At 43.7% G+C, this 22,045-nt stretch overlaps 1 protein-coding gene across 1 annotated transcript in view; it reads right to left on the bottom strand.

Moving 5' to 3' along the window:
- The window catches only part of LOC146201633 (nose resistant to fluoxetine protein 6-like), a 55,159-nt gene that overhangs the window by 20,259 nt on the left and 12,855 nt on the right, over positions 1–22,045 (bottom strand). The window contains exons 3-8 of the mRNA XM_084598931.1: positions 21,608–21,719; positions 17,870–17,954; positions 16,937–16,941; positions 14,957–15,136; positions 2,486–2,579; positions 1,323–1,409 (exon numbers count right to left, since the gene is read on the bottom strand). Coding sequence (XP_084455057.1) covers positions 1,323–1,409; positions 2,486–2,579; positions 14,957–15,136; positions 16,937–16,941; positions 17,870–17,954; positions 21,608–21,719 — 563 coding nt within the window. The remainder of the gene's footprint in view (positions 1–1,322; positions 1,410–2,485; positions 2,580–14,956; positions 15,137–16,936; positions 16,942–17,869; positions 17,955–21,607; positions 21,720–22,045) is intronic.

Here is a 22,045-nt window from a genome sequence, read left to right as displayed (position 1 = left end):
ATATTTTATCAAGAAATACTATATGATGAATTGCTCGTACCACCCACATACATATCTTCACGCCTTGACCATGCACACAAAGTCGGCCTGATTTCATATGACACCAAAGCATTTTCTGAGTCGTTTATACCTCGCACATCTGTGGACTGGAACCACCTTCCTTCGTCAGTGGCAACAATTGAGCGGTTACCATTGTTCCAGTTATCAGTGTCCAATGTTGCGCAATGATGCCTAGCACAAAATTGCTTTACGTATATGCTATAATGTACTGATATTTATGTATGACCATGATCTGCTTATTTGTTTGTTTGTTTTTCTCACTTTTCATTACATGCTGTACGTTTTTATATGTGCCAAATGTTTTGTTGTAATCCCCACTCCCCTCTGTAATGTTTTACCTTGAGGGTATCAATAAAATGAAATAAAATAAAGACACTTTTTGAAAATAGTAATAAATGTGATAAAAAATAAAGCATGCGCGTTACAAATGATTCCAATAGGAAAATATTAGGACGATTGAAATTTGTGACAAAAAATAGTTCTTCATTGCGCTTTGTCCCATCCTGTAAATATGAGAGATAGACTCTCAACATAGCCAGGACGTCAGTATGTCATCATCGCCGGGATATAGCCTCACTAGGGAGCCAGTTTTAAAACAGAAAATGTTGGGGAAAAAAATCGCCAAGTTGGCATTTGTTTCTGTCGCCAATTTAACAATATATTCCAGATAGTGCGAATATTATTTACTCGTATTCTGGCTAGACGGACCCTCTGATCTTGCGCCTGTATGCGTTAGAATTATGCAACCCAACTAAGTTATTTTTAATGTATTGAGAACGCTCTTGTGTAAAATCTCCTGTGTTAATAAATAGTTACATTCAGTCCAGTTCAGTCGCTCAGTCGTGTCCGACTCTTCGTGACGCTATGGACCATATCACGCCACGCATAGTTAATATGCCACGCAGCACTAATAGTTCCATTAGTGCTGTACAATAAATAATCACTAATGTTGCTAAATTTTCAACTTTTTGAAGAGCCGTTTAGAGACTGCGTGTTTCAACTATTTCAAATTTACACACTGCCTAGTTCACTATACTCTAAAAAGCTTTTTGTCATTCGATCATCAAAGACATGCACAACAACTTTAACAAAAAACAAACAAACCTGCGTTTAATTACATTGAGCACTGCTCGAAAATATCATTTTTTCTCTACTATACCTGCCAGCTCTCCTCAAAGCCTAGTTATAAGTTAATGCACCGTTCTCTATCTTTTTCGGCACACCTAAAGTCAGTGAAGTCTGTGTTCGTCGAAATCTCCTACCTGATCAGCCTCCGAAGAATTCCGATTATGAAAATGATTGGAGCACTTGCCTTCTGCTTCGTGACGGAGAAAAAGAGGAAAAATCCGCTGCAATGCAAAAAGATCGTTATTGCTAATATGTGCTGCCATCGAAGTGCTCGAAAATATTCAAACCCGATTGCGCTTTACAACAACTGCAACAATTCCATGTTCTTCAAGCTTAAAAAATAGAGTTTTCCCTCTAAATGGGGAATATTGTTGATTTACTGCATCGAAAAAAGAAATTACAGGGTTGCACTTAGCTTCGCGTAACAGCTTAATGACGAAAATCTTTCTTCTTTGATCTCTTATTCCTCTTTTGTCTAATCTTATCTTTTTCCTCTATCTTCCCAATCGGAAAAAAACTACAGAAAATTTTCTGATGTTGCGACAGAATTTCTGTGCGGTTTTTGACGGGAAACCTGTTGTGGCAACAGAGCATTCTGTCGTAACATCAGAAATTTCTGTAGTTACAACAGAAAAGTGCTACAGAACTACAGACAACAAAAATATACTACAGAAACACTACAGAACTACGGAAAAGTACTACAGAACTACAGAAAAGTCTGATGATTACGACAGAACTACAGGATATTTTGTCGTACTTTTGACACAGTTCTGTAGTTTTTTTCGACTGGGTTGTGTGTTTGTGTACTCGTTATAATTTAATTACTTTCCTTTTTTTTCCTTCGTCGTCAGAACCTACTGCGACTCCATTACTGGGAAATTATGTGGACGCCAGAACCTACTGCGACGTCTCGCTGACACCTCTAGCGAAATCTCGCGGAGAATCTCGCAGACGAGAGATATTCGCCATGAGCCTAGAAAGGATTTCGCCTTACTAATTTACAGGTAAGACTAGTTATTGATTTGTACGGCTACCGCCACATTTCAATCTTAAAGTACAGCTTGAAGTTGGCAACCAGAACATGCATTCATAGTTTATCTAAAATATGGAAAGCGAAAACGGGAAATATCGCGAGGTCGGAATGACATTCATATGCATCATCAGCCTGGTTTGAGTATGGCTTCTTTTCTTCTCATTTGGACAGAGCCGTAAATATTATGAGCTTACTTTTTTTCTTGTTGAGAGTACGTCGAAAGTGATGCTATCCGTACTGATAATTGTTATCCGTACCACTTACCTCAAGAAAAAGAATGTGTCAACGCTGATGCTCGCTGAAGCTATGACCATGCACTGCCAGTGCTGGGACGCGATAAGTAAGTTCAGAGAACGTGCTGAAAAAAAAAAGAATAGGATTTTACTGTTTGAAAGGCAGCCATGGTGACGACAATAGGGGTTGAGTTGAAGGAAGTCCTAAAAAAAAACAAAATATACGTTTTAGGAACAAGCTTAAGATAACGGCTCCATGTGAGGCACAGAACATCAAGACAGCCAATCGTCACCACTAAATGAGCCGCCTACAGAAACGCGTGGAAGCCGGTGTTTCAAACTGGATTACACAAGGGGATTTGCATTTTATTTTACTAAATAATTTACGGCAGTCGTGTTTGTCGCTGCAGCTATGCGGAACACAAAGGAGACAGAGTGTGTAAACAAGAGATTAAGAATTTTTCTTCCACACTGTCTATGGCGTCGTAGTGCAAAAATTCCTCTAAACTTCTTGCCATCTCCACAACTTTACGAAGTGGAGAGGAGGGCAACCGTAGAAGCCTCAAAGCACGGAAGTATACGGGGTGTTTACATGAACTCGGCAAAGTCGGCTCGATTGGGCCTTTCGGGCTGAAAACCGGCTGTCTGGGTGATGTATACGCCAGGGCGTCTAGCTAAACGACCGTTGAGTCGGGTTAAGTCAGCCCGACTGCAGTGGGTAGATTGGCTTGATCTGATCGCGGCGCGCGTGGTCGCACAACTGATCGCCGTGATCAGTTGTGCGACCACGCGCGCCGCACTCGCACAACGAATACAATGGCAGCAGAACGACTTTTACTACCCATGTCGAAAAAAATCCGAAAAAACTTTCATCGGCGGGACTACAATGCTTTCTCATTCATAGACGGCAACAGTCATAAGTGCTTTGGTCGAATTTTTTAGTTTCTCAAATGGTACTTCTTTCTTTAAAGCGTTATCGCCAAGAAAAGCTGGGCAGATATGTGATGACTAAAATTTTACAAAAAAGGACTTGCATTAATAAATTTCTGGATGGTGCGAGCACCCAGGATAACTGCAATAACTGAATAACGGTAATAACTGCGGGCAGCTCAGGCACATGCGGCTTAGCGCTGTACATCATTGACGGTTGCAGTTTTTCTGCGCCGATCGCCGCTCATCTCTCGGGAACGGTGTGCGCATCTGGACCTGCAATAATCATCTCGGAACCGCTATCACCCTAGACGACTGAAAAACAACGTCAGTTCAGCACATAGGGTGGATCTAGGTCACAAGTGGGCGTCAACTTCCGAGATATGGCCTTATAATATAAACCAGCTGCTCTCTTACTCCTCTTCATAACTGCGGGCAGCTCAGGCACATGCGACTTGGTACTGTACATAGCTGACGGTTGCAATTTTAAAGCGAAAGCCTTTATATAATGCCTCATCGTTGTCGACAGAAGGTTGTCAGCAGAAGGTTGCCAGCAGAGGTGCCACGCTTTCGTGAGCGAGAGTTAAAAATATAACAATAAACCTTGTCTCCACCGGGAATCGAACCTCCATCCCTTGGATCCCCAGCGCAGCGCTTTACCAACTGCGCCACGTCCCGGATCGAGAAACGCTCTGCATAAACTCTGCATAATTCCCCTTGTCTACCATGAGTATGATAGCAGGATTCCGCGAGTGACGGATACGGCGCCTTTCCTTTCATGTAAACTTACCCCGCCGGGGTGGCGCAGTGGTTACGTCGCTCGACTACAGCTCCCAAGGACACGGGATCGAATCCCGTCCTCGGCGGCCGCTTTTCGATGGTGGCGAGAAGCAATACACCCGTGTGCTGTGCGATGTCAGTGAATGTTAAAGAACTCCAGGTGGTCTAAATTTCGGAGTCCTCCACTAGGGCGTCTCATAGCCTGAGTCGCTTTGGGACGATAAACCCCACAAACCAAACCAAACCTTTCATGTAAACGAATTATAGAACGCCGGTGAATTCTGATGCGCTCAATGAAATGCTGGTTGTGTTCGACAAGGCGCGCGCGATGTACCGTCACCGCCGGTCATGACTTCACCAGGCGATTCATGCATATACGAAGCTGACCCCGCCGGACGTCCTATACAGGCGTCCGTGCTGCGCCTTGCAATTGCCGCTTCCTCGAACGCCTCACCACGCACCAAACAGAAGCAGACCTAGATGCCTAGGAGGCGTTAGTAGCATCTGCGGCGTTTGGAATTGATTTACAAAATAGAAAAGGCGCAGTATCTGTCACGATTCTCCGTGGACACATGTACCGCTGGGAGTGAAAGAAGAGCGGGAGATAGAGGTGTAGTGCCGTAGTGGAGGGCTACGATACACCGCGCAATGTCAGTGCAAGTTGAAGAACGACACTTGGTAGAAATTTCGGAAGCCCCGCATTACGGCGTCCCTCACAGCCTGAGTCTCTTTAGGACGCTTAACCATGTAAAAAAAAAAAAAAAAAAAAAGAAACAATAATAATTCCACATTCAGGAACACCATACACAAAAAGAAAAAATTACCAATGATTTCATTGGTGTCCGTGGCTTTATGTTTAGCGCCCTTCGCATGCAGTTGGAAAGAGAACATGCCAAAATAAAAAAAAAAAAAACTATTCTTAGTTCGATAAATCAAGGTGCATATACCTATTCTTAAATCACTTTCTCCCATTTTTCTTTGTATCTGCAAAAATGGTACACATACTTAAACGTAGCCTGTATAAATATTTAGGGTGCGCAAGTATAGAACGGTACAACGCTTTTTTATACTCTTATATGTATATTAAAGTTTGGTTGACGCTCACATTGAGGACACCATCCGCAAAGGGGATTGTTGCAACCACACAAAATTAAAATTTTGGAACTCGAATAAAGGCAGGGGCTTCTTCGTTATTCATATCAGTCCAGCTTCGCTGTCAAGCTTACAAAGAATGAAAGCCAATACGAAATGCCACTACAATCAGAGTCGACGTCATGTGCAAGTAGCCCAATATGCAACGCATTGCCAACCTCACTCCAGATTCTCGGCATAATTCCCTGAAATGGCCGCCCAAGCGCTTACCACCAATGAATTTTCAACTCGTCGCTCAGAAAGTGTCTGCACATGTGACAACAGCGCCAGCTGCTTACCAAAGCTCCATTTCAAAATGCACCTCTCTCAGCTCCACTTATCACTTCGCGACTCAACCGCCGTAGTGAAAGATAGCGTTAGTTACCGGCAGCAATAATGTCAGGCTAGGAATACGGGGCTTAAAGAAAGAGAAATGTAAGGACAGCGCTATCATGTGCCACCAGTCGTAAAAGAACGAAAAATAGTGAAGGCCACACGGCCTGAGGCCAGAGAGGCCGTGCTCCGCTATCTGTGCTCTGCTATCGGCCGTTCGCAATGGCTGCAAAGATCAAGATAGCGGGAAGGACGCTATAGCCTGTCTACCGAACCTGGCCGAAGCGTTAAGGCAACAGTAGGTTTTAACGTTTCTGTTATGCAACTGGTTGCGCTTTTTCTGCGTCTTAGCTGTCCTCGAGACGTCGCGAAGAGCACGAGCGTTTCCTTTGGAATCTCGGAGCGTTGCGAAACGTGCGACGTCGACCCTCGAGGTACAAACGTGCACCGCCTTTGCACTCTGCTCTAGTTCTCTCTAGTTTTCCTTCGAGGTTAGTATCGAGCGTGCCGACAAGTATAACAGACGCTAAGAGCAGCGCTCAAATGGATAACACGCTTTCCCTGAGGCCTTCCATTTTGCAGCTTATTCGGCGTTTTTTTTTTTCTTTTATCTTGCTCGTTTCCTTTTCCTTTCAATAAACGCGCCATTTCCGCCGGCGCAATTCTTTAGTTTAGTCGCAAAAAAAGAAACCCCAATAGTTTGAAGAAGTGTTCTTGAGTTAGCAAGTATTCTTTGCTCGGTATTATTATCCCAATCTCATTAGAGTGATTAATTAATGATTCCCACGACTGACGCAGACTTGGCGGCAAGGCCACACTTCCGCTCTAAATGAGCTCTAGATATGGCAAGGCTGCGAACACTTCTCTAAAAACCCCTCGTGTCAGGCGTATGAGATCCTCAATCTGTTAAAGATTGCCGCTTTCACTTGTGCTTAAAACTTATCTGCATAAAGAGGGACGTTTGACATTGACCGAACTGTTTAAGAGTCAGCACACATTTATGCAATTTAAAAACTGAAGGAACAAGTGGAAACAAGACGCAGCAAGAGGGAAGGATCAGACGCGCACACCATTGCTTCTCTTCTACTGAGTCTCGTTCAGTGCTACCCGAGAAAAAGGACCACGTGTACACAACCACAACCACGAATTATTTGATATAATTCCTTTTAAGAATGTATGTGGTGATTCACGATAACAGAAAATAAATGTGAAATTTTAAAGAAACAGTCGTCAGTTTGTTTTCGATATTTTGGATAACATTAAATTTGAGTGCTAGCTCTCACCGATGTTTGTTTTTCTACCTGGTGCTCTCTCTATGATCTTGAGGACAGGACAAGAAACTGTCTCCTCGCACGAGGTGTAGGTCGAACGGCGAATGCTATCGAGCAGTGTTTGGTCCCAAAGTGACTCAGTATACTGTGGACGCTGTAGTGGAGGTGTCGTGAAATTGCCACTACATTGGGTTCTTTAACGTGCGTCGACATCGCGCATGCACACGGGAGCCTTGCGTTTCGCCTCCATCGAAAAGCGGCCGCCGCAACCGGGATTTGAATCCGCGTCCTTGGTTTCAGCAGTTCAGCATCCTCACCATTGAGCCATCGCATCGGGTCGTATCGAGCCGTGCGTATAGCCAGAGTGTCGTCGTGAATAAAGCGTGTCCGTTAGGTTTAGCTCAATCTTCCGAAGCCATGCTAGCGCACCTACTTCGCATTTTATTACCGATGCAAATCGGCTGCAACTTTTTTTTTTCTTTTTTTTTTTTGTAGCATAGTCTGTACCCCTCAGTGTTTGAGATGGTCACTTTTAAGCGGGATTCCTCGAACAACCAGTGAGGTAAGTGAAAATAAAGGAATGACGCCTCGGCCTGTGGATGCTGAAGTCACTCCAGAGTGAGAGTGGGAGTGTGCTAGCACGAAAACACATGCACATCCGTCGCTCTTCAAAGCCTGGCGAAGAGAACGGCTGATAAAAAAGCCCTCGTTAACCAAAACAGCAATGCGGGCGTGAAGTATACTGCTTCCGTTCTGCCAGTGATCCACATCAGAGGGGTTTATGTCGCGTTACGAAGCGGGCCTTCTTGTTCATCGCCTTAGTGTCGTGGCTGCTCGAGTCGGATCGCCAAACTCGTAATCCGAGACATGCGGACAGTCGTGCAACGGCTGCGGGCACTTTGGACATTGCGGGGTGCGCTTCGTCGTAACACTGGGAAAGAGAAGGACAGAGACTGCGAAGCAGCCATCTCCGTTCCCTGCCCAGATGCGGGCATCCATGAGGCGGCCGGGCCAAAATCTTCTGACGCTCCAGATCATTCCGCGCGGAATTCCGGTCAGTTCTCGCTGATCTGCTAAACCGCCGTTTAGCTATACCAATTTTTCTTTTCAACTACTTAAACGGATCCGTCTTTGAAGGCTTAGAAATGTATTCTGGGCTCAAAAGTAGCTGTTTTTATAATCGACGGGGTGCTGGTTCGCATGCTTTTTAGAAAAAAAAATGGAACATTCAAGACTGTACGTGTGGGAAATAGAAAACAATACTTTTTTTAGCGGTCAAGTTTCTTTCAAATATGCTTTTCCCATGATTCGTGCGCATGGTCTGCTGTCAGCGAAAGCCTGCGCATATTCGTACTTCGAGCTGCGGAGCGACAAGAGGAGAAACAATTAGCGTGTGGCAGCCTTAATCCTTACGCGATAACTCTCGCTGTGGCCTTTTATATATGCAGCGCGCTTGACCTTGAAACTTTGAAGCTGTAGGACTTTCCAGATTCACAAGAATACTTCAGGTGACGTCACTATGAGCTCGCCGTTTTGTTCCTCACCCACTGGCTTCCCACAGAAGTCTCTGGGATTGCCGGCACTCCGAGTACCGCCGGGCTCCTCCACACTTCTGTACGATCACTCGCATGTCGAGTCGGTGCCATGACGTACCTAAAATACATGCACCATCTATCGGCTGAACGCGCGCCTCTTTTTGAGATCATCTCGGCCTCAGCAACGCCAAAAAACTTCTAATGGGGCTAGTAATGCTTTCGTAATAATAAATTAATAAATAAACGGATCATCAGTGATAGTGTTTCGAATCAGAGTCGGAAGGCGCACGTAGCATTTTGGTTAGGCTTCGAGCACTCCTGCGCCAAATGGAAATGCAACGCTAGCTACTGCGTGAGCACTTCTGGTTGTTTTGGTTTGTGGGGTTTAACGTTCCAAAACCACTCAGGTTATGAGAGACGCCATAGTGGAGGGCTCCGGAAATTCCAACCACCTGGGATTCTTTAACATGCACTTACATCCCACGGTACACGGGCGCTTTTCTTTTCGCTTTCATCGAAAAGCGGCAGCCGCGGCCGGGATTTTATCCCGCATCCTTGGGCACTACAGTCGAGTGCCCTAACCACTGCGCCACCCCCGCGTGGCACGTTAGCACTTCTTTATTTCTGGGGGCACTCAAGAGCCTTGGGAAACTTCCCGCTGTCGGTCTGCATTATTGCAGCCTCCGAGAGACGGCGCGCCGGGGGAAGCAGGGTCGTTACAATGGAATGAAAACTTCCTGAAATACGGGTGCCACAGACTGTGCTTTTAGTGCGACAGCACTATACTTCACGCGGTTAAACCCAACCAAAGACTTGTGGTTGACTTGCCTTTGAGGGGGACCTTCCCAGAAAAAAAAAATCATTCGCAGCGTATTCAAACCTTTCAATATCTCACGAGAAGTGATCACAGAACCTCACAGCTATCGATGTCTACATCGATCAGGTCGCGGGTTTAAATGCCACTGCCTCGCACTATGCATTGTATGTCGCCGTCTTCACATTCTATCCATCGAACGGCTCTTTTATGGTGCGTAAAACGGTAGCAAAACTTTTATACTGCGCTAGCATTAAGGTCCCCAGTCACCGATGTCGCCGATATTTGCTTGAAGCATGACCTTGAAACCCTAGCCTCCGACCAAAGTGACAGGAAGCGTCACATGCTTTGGAATGTTATTTTAAGCGATATATTTATATATTTCGCATTTGACCATCTGACCATCTTAGCGAGATTGACTGGAAATGTTTTTGCTATAGTCAGCGCTTGGAATAAACAAAACCTAATTTTCCAGCGCAGGGTACATGCAACAGCCGGGAACTCTGCTAAAATATTTTCTAGAGTCATGTCCACACGAGGTCCGTAAACATATTAGTAATACCGAGGAATACAGCGCAGCAGTAACGCCGACAAGAAGGATGGACGCAAACGTAAGCGCTTTGTTTGCGCCCGTCTTCGTTGTCCGAGTTATTACTGAGCTGTATTTCCCTGCATCATGAACCAGCAAGCCAGTCGCTACGCACATTAGTAATACTCAAAATGATATCCTGCTGTAATGTGGTTAAGATGAATTCTGTTCTCACTTGCTCTGCAAAATATATATTTGCCTGGTATCCAAGCCGCCCATTCTCCCGCCTCCTCTTCTGCACACTCCCTTACCAGAATCCCTTACCAAGATGCAGGGGATGTATCTTGAGATCGACATCGACCTCAGGTGGAATCGAAAACTTTTGGAACACCCTGTGTTTCCACCTAAGTATATGTTTACCGCAATCAGATTATTTCTGTAAGTTCGTCTTTTCACCTGTCTTGAGGACGACGGAGGCTCTAGCTTAGTTTGGCTTAGTGTATTCCAAATTTTGACAGTATACAATACACTATTGACATGGTGCCTGGGTAAAAGGGCAGACATACATCCTCTGACTCGGCCACGTCATACAGGTGCACAGCGCAAGCAGCACAAACAACAGTACCGCCTTTATTGGCAAGAGCGAAATATATTAGTACACGCCTGCTTTAGGTGAGAAAAAAAAGGCAAAAATGTGTTTATAGCAGGAACTTACAAACGCCGACAGTGCAGTAGCAAAAACATTTAACATGCATGAAACAACTGCTACGCTTTCGCTGAGCATAAAAAGAAAAGGCTTTGATTCAACTTCTCGAAACGAAGTTACGTACACCTTGTTGTCTTCAAAAGCCCTGAATTGTTCTAAAGAGACATGGTGCAATTAATGTTTGGTCAACGTTCGTCGTCTGACAGCAGCGTAAACAAAATCTTCTCGGTACATTTGGCACTGGTACTGACCGGTGAAAAACACCATGCACATTAGGGTAAAATGAACATTATAACTACATTCTGAGAGCAGTCAGCTCACTGGAAACGAAGAAACCGGACAGTCCTAGATTATGACGCCCAGAAAGCGTAATCTTCAGACGTAAAGAAGCACCATGCCTAAAGTAAGTGCGCACAATTAGAAGTGAAAAATTCCTTCCGGCTGGGCAGCGATATTTTTCGCATGCAACAACTGATTTCTCTCGACGCGCAATGATCCCCCCTAGATGTGGAGCGGCCTCACTCTCATTGCCTCGTCAAATTTTCATAAGGCTGTTTTAATGTTGGATCAGTGCTATCGATCACACGCTCCTACGGCAACCTTTTTTCGTGCTGTCATTAAGAACCTCCAAGATTACCCTGCTACTTCTTTTTGTTGCACGGACCTGTTGTTCTACCGACAGTGTGGAAACGGCGTCATTCTCCCTATTTGCCTTCTTGATTACCTTAATAACTGGTAATTGCACGGAAAACTCTCATTATCTCCAACTGACGCTGGCATTTGTTTGTTCTGTAGCATTCTCCCGTATCAGCTGCGCCGCTTGTCATTGGCATGCACTTTGATGTTCCCGTTCGTGCATAATTACTCCTATAGTTTGCAAAATGTTAATAGAAAGCTCTTTAACTTCAAAGCGCCCTTCCGACATGTAGCATTTTGTTCCCAACAAATAAGCACCTCAAGCGGTGCGACACTGCTTCGCATGAGGATGCAAATGCGGGCCTGAGTTTAAGTGTACGATAGTGCTCTCCGTACCGCACGCAGAAAAAGCAGAGCTAGAAATCTAACAAGGACAAGGAACAATCGGCCCGCACGAGAGTTTGTTGGTATACTTGTCCCTCATACGTTTCTTTGCCCCTGCCTTATTTTTGCTCTCCCTGGATGTCAGCTCGGTATCAAGTAATAACCCGCACAACAACGTTTTAAAGAAGCAAAGAATACGGGGTTTTCACATTTCCGCTAAATAGAACGCTTGCTCAAGTAGCCCACCGATATATCATTGTTTACATATCCCACTGGTTCTCGTACAAGGCATTGTAGAAGTGAGTATATTTAAAATTGAAGCGAGCAAATTGGCACTCATTAAGTGTGAAAAGCACTAAAGAGTAAAAATAAAAACCTTGATTCAGGAATAGATTAAAAAACTACGGGCAATACACATGCTCCGCCTATAAAGGTATACGGACACGACAGTGTTAATAGGGATATTTAGCCTACCGTCTTGATGTAGGGTTTTTTCTTTTTTTTTTAGCGCGAACAAAGACAAGGACAAGAAAGGCGAGACGTACAAGCACAAGCGCTTGTCCTTGGCTTTTCTAGTCCTTGTCTTTGTTTGCGCTAAAAAAAATAAAAATCCTACATCAAGATGAATTACCAGCTCGCCCAACAGGAAGTTTTAATTTAGTTTACCGTGTTCCGCGATCCGCCACCCGCCACCGTGACCCGTTACCATGCGTGGGCGGGCGCACAAGCTGATTGGTCCCAACGCGGCAGGTCTGTGTGCCGACATCCAGCATGTGGCGCCATCTATCGGCGTCAAGGGATCTGGACATGTGCAGTGGTACGCGTGGTGGCGGATCACGGTAGCGGATCGCGGATCACGTAAGCTAAAACTCTCTAATGACTCTCGTCTCTCCTTTTTCCCTTCTGCATCCTCCACTGGGTACAAGTCCTTCGCTACTAGTTTACCCACGAATCCGTTCATCTGCGCTTGTATTAACGCGACCGTATTACAGGCCCAATCTCCAGAAAATGAGGGCGTCCGCGTTGTCGACGTTGGCGTTGTGAGTAAGAGATATCACGGGCACGGCTGTAGCAGGTGGCACTCGACATGGCAGGGCTTTGATTGGTCGTAAGGTTGTATGGCGCCACGCGACCACGTGGTATTTCTGATCTGGCAGGAGCTGCCATATATCGGGCTGGTCAATACTTATGAGAGGGTGATGATTATCGAACCTTTCACGACCCTTGCATTCCGGGTCAGTCATGCCATCCTTGGGCCACGCAGCAACTGTGACGGTTTGATTAAGCGGGGCTTTATACTCACGTGGGATGGCGTTTCGCATTGTATGATAGCTTAGGGTTGCATGCTAGAGAGTATATGTGAGATAAAAGCGTACAAGTGAAGGGAACAATCATTAAGCCAGTGACAAAGTACATGTATACAGCGGAGTCGTGGACGCGAGCCGTTAGCGCTGTTGCTCTGCACTCGTAAATGCGGAGCTTAAGGAAGTCAGAGAAGTATTTCGGAAATTGTCGCCACGCACACAGAGTTGCGTACCAGAGGTCGAAAGCGCATCGTCGACAGAAGCCAGTCTCTGGGCGGAAAAGCTTCGAATATGACAATTTTTTTTGCAATAATTATATCGGACTTTGTTGGTTATTCAGAAAATGCAAAAGAAACGGCATGGACAGTTGAGAAGTCGACACAACAATTTTATCTTTAAATGAGATTTGGCGTTGAAAACATGTGGTCACGGCTGTCGACAAAGGGACAGCGTCTAGAATTATTTTCATCGTCAAGTTTGGGCCCATACTCATAAGGTTTGGAAGCTTTCCAGGAAAAAATTTTTGAAAATAATTTTTCCCATATATTGTTGAACTCCAATAAAAAAATACTATATCGGCAGATCCTTCCTCGGCAGTCTATCGTTTTGCTCATAATATTAAAGAACACGCCATATTGGTTTTATGTCAGTCGCAATTATTTTTCGTGAGCGTAGTACAAGCGTCATTAGCAAAATTTTACTACGCATCTTAAGCCTAAACAATTATTTATCAGTATGTTCATAAACAGTGTCTTACAATATACCGCAGTTGCCTTAGGAATAGTTTCAAAAAATTACAAATTACAAAGCGTGAATTGCGAAAACGACTTTTCAAGACAGTTTTCACTAACTGCATCGTAATTTTCATCGCCACTATCATTTTCATCATTATCGCTACTTTCATAATTATCAAGTAAATGCACCATCATTGTCACCGCTACTATAATCATTATCATCACTGAGTACATCGTCGTAGTCATCGCCACAGTTCTTCTCACGCCAGACAATGAAAATTATGTTTGATTTCTCACGAGCCCGCTTGTCATTGGCAAACTTCCTACGCACAGGTCGGGAAATTTTACTGATGGGAGGTAGAAATTGCGTTTGCCACAATAAGAACCGATCAGTATGTCATGGACATTATGATCGCAGTGTTGCTGTTGTTATTCACTCCTTGTTGACATTGGCTGACTAAAAGGTGGCAGTATACATTTCATGCATTTCTAGTCCTCTTCGAATGCACGACTTGACAGAATCGACTTGCACGACTTGACAGCGCAGGAGAGCCCTGGCTGCCTTTACAAGATGCATGTATATGTCTTCAGGAATTTTGATGCGTAGAGAAAGTGTGCGCTGGATGCTAATGCGACTGTGTACGGCGGGTTGAGGAATGCGACCTGGTTAAATCCGGCTTGAAGCCTGGCACAGTTGGCATATTTTCATGCAATTAAGAAAAACAAATGAGGATCAGAGGGATAGTGGCTCAATTGCCGATGGAGGCAGATTTTTTTTAACTGTCAGTAGGTACGAACATTTCCTGCTAACATTTCCACTGCATATTAGCCTAGTAAGGCGTTCGCCTTTATATGCAGCTGGTTGTTCCCCTATGCCAGCTTTATCTACTCCCTATGAGTGCAGGAGAGACCTAATAAAAATATCTTGCCACGCATCGGAAGCCTAAAACATTGCCATCATCACTGCATAACCCTATTTTACAGTATCCCAGAGCTGCCCCACAATTATAAAGTGCACCAGAATCCTGCGCTTGTCAGCAACAGGAGTCTGGAAAGTAAGTTAACCCTACTCGTCCTGTCAAAGTTGAGGAAGATGGAGGCATAAAACTACTGTACTTCGTCGCCCGCTTTTAACAAAGCGTGAGCTAGCGACCATGGTACACAACGACGTGCTGCTGGGTGCAGTCGGGATGTAAGTAACGTACCAGCTCTGATGCCAAGCACCTATAATCTATGTGCGATTATTAGAGGGCAGATTCTGCAGACAGACATCTTTTTATTTATCCGCCCTATGGTTTATATATTATCTTTGCACGAGACGGTGCTTTAAAGAAGTGGCATTGTGAGTGCGTAAGCCAAGTAAACAGAGCGCGGACACATAAAACATGCCGTGAAACGTATACATATATACTTACACCAAACATCCGACACTGCCAGATAGCAGTGGCTGAGAATGATATGCGCCAGGGCGAACAGCCGGATTCCGTGCACAAACTGCAGGGCGTAGTGATCGACATCTGCCTTCTTGGCTGCCCTGAGCAGCGTGCCCGTGTTTGCCGCCGCTGAGAACGAAGTCACTATTTGGACCAATGTTCCTGGGAAGTAAATTCGGAGTGAGTTTCTAAGCACAAACATCAGGGGAATCTAGCTCTAACCTGTAAGACAAACTTTAGCTATCATTTCAACACGGAAATTCTTGCACAGTCGCTCGCTTGCAGCGAGGCCAGAACGTCGTTTTATAACTGTACTGGTCGGCGCTCGCAGCTTTTGCGACATGAATCTCTAGACGCCCATTTGTTGCATGCAAAGTCTTTAAAGAAGCACCATCAGAGACGTTGTGGCGAAAAGGTATTTGTTCGCTGGCATCTGAATTAAAATATTAATTACAAATAACACGACGTATCACGGAAGCCAATGCATTTCGGTGCTCCTTGTTTGAAATTCAGCAGGCTAATGATATTGAGAGAGAGTAGGCCTGTAACGCCATAATGGCAGCGTTAGACGATAGGGGTGGTAGGCGTCTTGAAAATCAGTTTTACTCGAGGTTTGCGAGGAATTAGGGTTCTGCTTTAGAGAATCGGCACTGCTTAAAATCATTGTCTTGAGGTCTGACCGCGCGTATTAAGCATCGTCCGTTGGCGGTGAACTGAAAAGCTGGCATGAAAGTGCGTGAAAATTACATCAATCCTCGGCGTGTAATTCACAGTGTGGGGCAAGAAGTGAATAAAAAGTCATCCACCTACTGTGTTTTCCACATCTAGGCTTTGTCGCGACGAAAGAGGTCAACCCAGGTGGCAGCTGCGATGACGACGGCAAGGGAGCCTAAGAATATTCTGCATACCAAAATGCGCATTTTTAATTATTATCTGACAATTTCAGTGCACCATAGTTATTGTCATCTGTATCTCTCTCTCTTACTATATAATTATATAATAATTATAATTATATAATATGAGTTCTAAAAATTTTCCTACCCCCGCGGGGGTAGTGCAGTGGTTAGGGCGCTCGACTATTGTGCCCAAGGATGAGGGATCGATTCCCGAAGGACAGATTTGTGCGCCGATCTTGTGAACACTCCTGCCGCAGTTCTGGGAAAGAGTCGCGGGATTTGGATTCAATAAAAGCTAAACTGCCTTCTTAAAAACGCGCACTTGATAAGCGACCACGCCACGACCTGGTGACGTGACGCGCCGGCGCCTGTATGGATGTCACTAGAAGCGATGTGCATGCTGTTAGAAGGGAATCGAATCCACCCGAAATCGCGCCGCTCACTCGATCGTCGGACAGGCAAGACAACAAGCTCTCCCGGCCAGCAGTGGAGCCAGAGCTAGAGTTTAACCAATGCCGACATCAACAAACGCCGTTCCCGCCCTCCTCCCGCGTTTCTGTCACTTTGAGAAAAACGAAAGTCGGCTTTGAACCTCCGCTCCTTTAATCCTGCAAAACTGTGTCCAGCCAAGCCAGAGATATCGCACGATCTTTATTTATTTTTTTTTTTGTGGGCGAGGGTTTCGCAGACCTCGAAAATCGCTTTGCGGACCCCCATTTAAGAAATACTAGTTGATTACATAACAATCACATTTGCGTTCGTGCTCCCCCTCCTATTCACACACACACACACACACACACAATATATATATATATATATATATATATATAATATATTATATATATATATATATATATATATATATATATATATATATATATATATATATATATCTATATATATATATAGTGTCTGTGCAGCTCTCATTGCGGCTCGTTATGTTGTATTAGCTTGCAAGTAATTTTAGTACTAGCTCAGGAGCTCATAAGACGGAGCTTTTGGCCAAGAGTTTCTATTTATTTTAGGCAGCATTCAATCAACCCACTTTTTTACAGCAAAATCTCACTTGTTCTGTTAGGAGAATAAAATTTTAAAGCCACTACATCAAATTGCGTAACCTGCAGCTGTTGCCAATCGCTTAATAAATGTAAAAAAAATCAATAATTCATTGACCAAACCATACTTGTTTCGGTTGTTCTTGCGGCGACGATGAGAGACATAAAGAAAAGCCCAAATTAAGGTTATGTCAAATGTTCGGAACTGAACGTTTATGAACACTGAACCGTAAATGGGTTACCCTACTGCGTCAAACTTAGCTAGAACGAGAGGAAGAAGACGGATAACATTTTATGAAGGAGCACTGAACAAGGGTAGAGGGGGGAAGCCTCAGTTTGCAGGTCAAGCCAACGTTTCGACAAGTGGACTTTTCGTCTGAGCAAACCGATGGAATGATCTCTTTGCTCAGACGAAGACAAATCCACTGGTTGAAACGTTGGCTTGACCTGCAAACTGAGGCTTCGCCCCTCTACCCTTGTTCAGTGCTGCGTCATACCTAGTTATTTATGTTGGTGCTGACGAAGTGGAAAGGTCAGGGTACGTGTCATGTAAACCGGCTTGACGCGGAGAAAAGTAGGTTTTACAACGAAACAGAAGCGCAGCTTCAAGCTGCTAATCTTTTCTATCTCTCTGGGTCTTATTTTCGCTTCGCAATTATACCTATCTTTCTCAAATAAGGTCGGTTTGGAACCTTTGTGACGTCTCTATGAAAGATACTGCATATACAAAAATTCGCTGATCTGGACTTAACGCTGCCTACTCAGCTTTTACGAGGGCACAATATCACTCTGTGGCTACCACTTCCCTTTTGTGCGTGCGTGTGCTTGTGATCTGCACTCAGTAAGCCCCGTGATTGCGGCATGAAACGTATCTTCAAGTCCAAACCGTATAACACGCCTCGCTGTCTTTACCTCTCAAAGTATTATTTGCAAGAACAACTTACACAATTGCTGTTTGCGCTCTGCTCCATGGTTGCAGTTCCGCTGTAGCGCAGTTCGACACTTTGATGTCTATTGTTGAAGGCTTCACTGCGAAAATAAACATATTCAACATTTTAGCATCATAAGGCGCACCTCCTTCCGCGAAGCGGAATTCCAATCCTGCAAGGTGCCATATTGCAAGGCCGAGAGATGCTAGATACTGGGGGGGGGGGGGGGGGGGGGGGGGGCGATGCAAACGGTGCATTCTTGATCACTGCGTGCGACGAGTATCTGCGTCGCCGATGAAAAGAAAAGATATGGTCGCTGTAAGGTTGACCGTTTCTCATTGCCTTACCCTACCTCAACTGCTTTGATTCCTCTCTCTCTTTCTTTCTTTCTTTCTTTCTTTCTTTCTTTCTTTCTTTCTTTCTTTCTTTCTTTCTTTCTTTCTTTCTTTCTTTCTTTCTTTCTTTCTTTCTTTCTTTCTTTCTTAGACATTTGCCTGAAAAGAGGCTGAGGCTAAAGGCTTGGTCACCTGACGGGGTCTTAGCTCCCTACTACATGATCAGTAAGCAACGAAAATAGAATGGTACGGCCGGCTGGCACACAACAGTATCCTTGATCAGAACATAAAACGGAGGAACCAAAACAATAGTGACATTTGTGCGCAATATGTGCAAAAAATATATGTAGGTACAAAATGAATGATAATACTTACCAGGTACATTTTTATAGTGAGTTTCACAGGCATGCAAAAATAATAAAAATAAAATTAAATATACAGAGTACAAAACCCTATATCAGAGGGATGAGTTCTTTTTACATTTTAAAAGATAGGTCATGTAAAAAACTAGCACGATCAAATATATACACCGGACAAACGATTTAAGTACAATAACGCACTGGTAAGGTAACAAAGAAATACTGAACAACAAATGAGCAAAAGCATGCGCGGGCAGAGTAATATTACCTGGCATATGCAATACCACTACATAAAATAACTCTCTTACAATCTTTCTTAAATGCGGAAAAAAATTTGTAGTAATTTATAGGGATATCTCTTCTATTGAGCATTTTTTTAACATGGAAGGACAGTGTTTGACGACCATAATTTGTTCCGGTTATAGGTATCTTTATTTTAGGATCCCTGATTGCATACAGGCTCAATCTGTCTGTAGGAGCTTTGTGTAAACGATTCTTGTTTATCCATTGCAGCAGCTTAAAGTAGTAAACCCTGTGTACCTTCAGTATACTGTACTTCAGAAGGAGTGGGTAAGTTCTTAGTTTATGTTTATCATCATGATAATTTTCGCATATACGAATACGTGCTTCTGTAAAGTAATTAATTTTTGGTAATTGTAATCAGTAGTGCCGCAGACATATAGAATAGGCTATTCTTGAGTAGAAAAGAGAGTAATAGAGGGTTTGTTTCAACCAAGATGGGATTAAGTGTTGAATTCTGTAAAGACGACCTGTAACACGTGTCAAATCAGACTTATGGTTATCGATATGAGTTTTCCATGAAATATCACTGCTAAATAAAACCCCCAAAAATTTCTGCCCAGGAACCTCCTCCAGCAGGGTACCTTCATAATACCTCAGCTGTATTGTAGAGCTGAGGTCTCGCTTACTGACGGGTTTGAAGGTTACATATTTAGATTCTGTTACATTTAGGTCTATATGATTGGTTTGCAACTACGTGGAGAGTTTTAATAAGTATTCATTAACCATTTTTTCTAGACATTCTTTTGTTGCTCCAGTAAAAAATATTTCAATGTCATCTGCATACATAATTACGTAAAGGGATTCTGGTATCATATTTATGTCGTTGACGTAGATTAAAAAATAGTAGAGCGCCCGAAATTGATCCTTGAGGAACTCCATGTTGGATCTCCAATTTTATCGATATATGATTGTTAATAATTACATATTGGGATCTGCCCTTTACGTATGTCTCAATTAGCCTAAGCGCAACGCCTCTGATTCCACACACCTCTAGCTTTTCTATCAATATACCATGTTGCACAGTATCAAATTATTTCCTAAGGTCTATAAACAAACCTAGGGTTAGAAGTTTCTTTTATATGTTTTCAATAATTTGATCTTTTATATGTAGAAATACCTGCTCTACAGACTTTTTTTTCTTGGAAGTTATACGGGCGTCAGCTATTATGTGACGTTTCCGAAAACAAAGCAGTTAGTCTGCCATTAAAACGCGCTCAAATATTTTAGAGAATATAGTTAGGGCAAAATGTGGCCTATAATTATTAATATTTGATGCACCCCCACCTTTATATACGTGAACTACTCTTGCAATCTTTAGATCTCCTGAAAAATCTCCATTAAGAAGCATCAGATTGATTATATATGGTTGATTATAAGAAGGGTAACAGAAAAAAAAAAAAACGAGACTGATCCAATAAATTATTGTACTTAGAGAATCAGTTTTCTGTGGCATTATCACCTTCAAAGTAGTCGCCTTCACCATTCTCACACTTCTGCATTCGGTGCTGCCATTGCTCGTAACAGTTCTGGAACGGCGTTTTTGGAAGGCCCTTCAGGAGATTCTCTGTTTTTGCCTGAAACTCTTCAACTGAGGTAAAATGGGTTCCCTTTAAAAAAGATTTAACTTTAGGGAATAAGAAAAGTCACATGGAGCCAAATCAGGCGAATAAGGAGGATGCTCCATCACGGTAATGTTTTTTCTGGTCAGAAACTGCTTGACAGATAGGGCCGTGTGAGCGGCGGGTTACGCGGTAGAGATTGGATGAATGTAGAGTTTACATGATCAAGTTGTTTCCAAGTAGGCGTAAACTAAACACGCAATATATGGAAGCTTGCGCGAGACAAAATGCTACTTAAACGTTGCAACAAGCGCCTCATTGAAGAAAATTTGTATTTCTCTGAAGTGCATGCTTGGCGCGATCATTGGGTGAGAGATATGTGCAACCAGCTAACCCCGAAGGAACTTTTGTTCAGGCCCGGTAAATAAAGCTACGTGATAGGTACTTGAGTCCAAAACATTCAGTGAGCTATTTCTCAAGGTGGTCAACAATATTTGAACGACGCTGTTTTCTTGCAGCCAACAGAAAAGAGTTGGTTAATTAACATTTACAGTTTAACTTTGGAGAGTGAATACTTCCTACTAGGCCACAGTACTCTCGGCATCCCATATCTGGTTCGTGGGGCTTGAAAAGCTTTGTAAATTTAGTTAGCACATTGGTCCATCTAGTGGCAAGGATTTATGAAGGGACACTTTTGGAACACTGGGAATTTATAACATATTGGTGACGTCTATATGAGCACTCAGCAGCGTTATTGATACGCTGAAAGTGAGAAACTTCATGAACAAGTGAGGTGGGAAACTGAAGAAACGACAAGCCGCCAGATGAGCACAGTGACAAATAAAAAGGGCCGAGTTATCTTTTTCGTGCGATGCACCGCTAGACCATGTTCCCTTTATGTTATAAGTGATGTACCTCTTCAGGAAGTGTCGGCAATACTCGCGATGGTCAAGACCGCCTTGTGAGAAAGCTGATGCGGAGTCGGCTTTAATAAAGATATGTGCCGAGGCTGCGGCTGACATGCGGAGGCATTCACGCCAGTGCTACAGCGGTTGCTGTAGAGGCATCACCTGCCCCCTCTATTTTTTTTTTTTTATTCCGAAGCACTACTTCACTTTTCTCCAAACTCGTGCGTCCTTCTTTACGCTGCACGCAGTGTGCGTGAACCATGCAGTTGCAGTTCTGAACGAGACGTACCTGCGTCCACTAAATTTTGCAGGTCTTGCTGGCTGCAGTCGTCTAAAAAGCAGATGCCAAGTCGAATGATGGCAAGTTCCTTGTATGTGAAGTACTTCTTGTAGTACGTGAACTGAAAAACAAAAGGGCATGGTGCAAATTTAGCAGGAGTGCTAAGGCGGCGGAGAAACTTCTCATCAAGATCTTATTCAACGACCTTATCGATCAGGGTCAAATCTCCATTAAGGCTCTCGAGCAGCGTGGAGAACTATAAATAAGCTAATGCGACGAAGCATGATCTCAAAAGCCCAGCCTCGGACATGCGTGCTAACCTCTCTAAAGAGAGTCTAGCAGGCATGTACGAAGGGTTGCTTTGGCATTTAAAACGCATTTAGTAACCCACACTCTACAACCATGTCATTGACAAAGCAAGTTACCATGTTAAAGAAAAGAATTTAA

Source organism: Amblyomma maculatum, chromosome 1 (genome assembly GCF_055883805.1).
Source record: "Amblyomma maculatum isolate TAMU_Amacu chromosome 1, ASM5588380v1, whole genome shotgun sequence".
Lineage (NCBI taxonomy): Eukaryota > Metazoa > Arthropoda > Arachnida > Ixodida > Ixodidae > Amblyomma > Amblyomma maculatum.
Note: the sequence above shows the minus strand (reverse complement) of the source record. Positions and strands in the feature narration are given on the sequence as shown.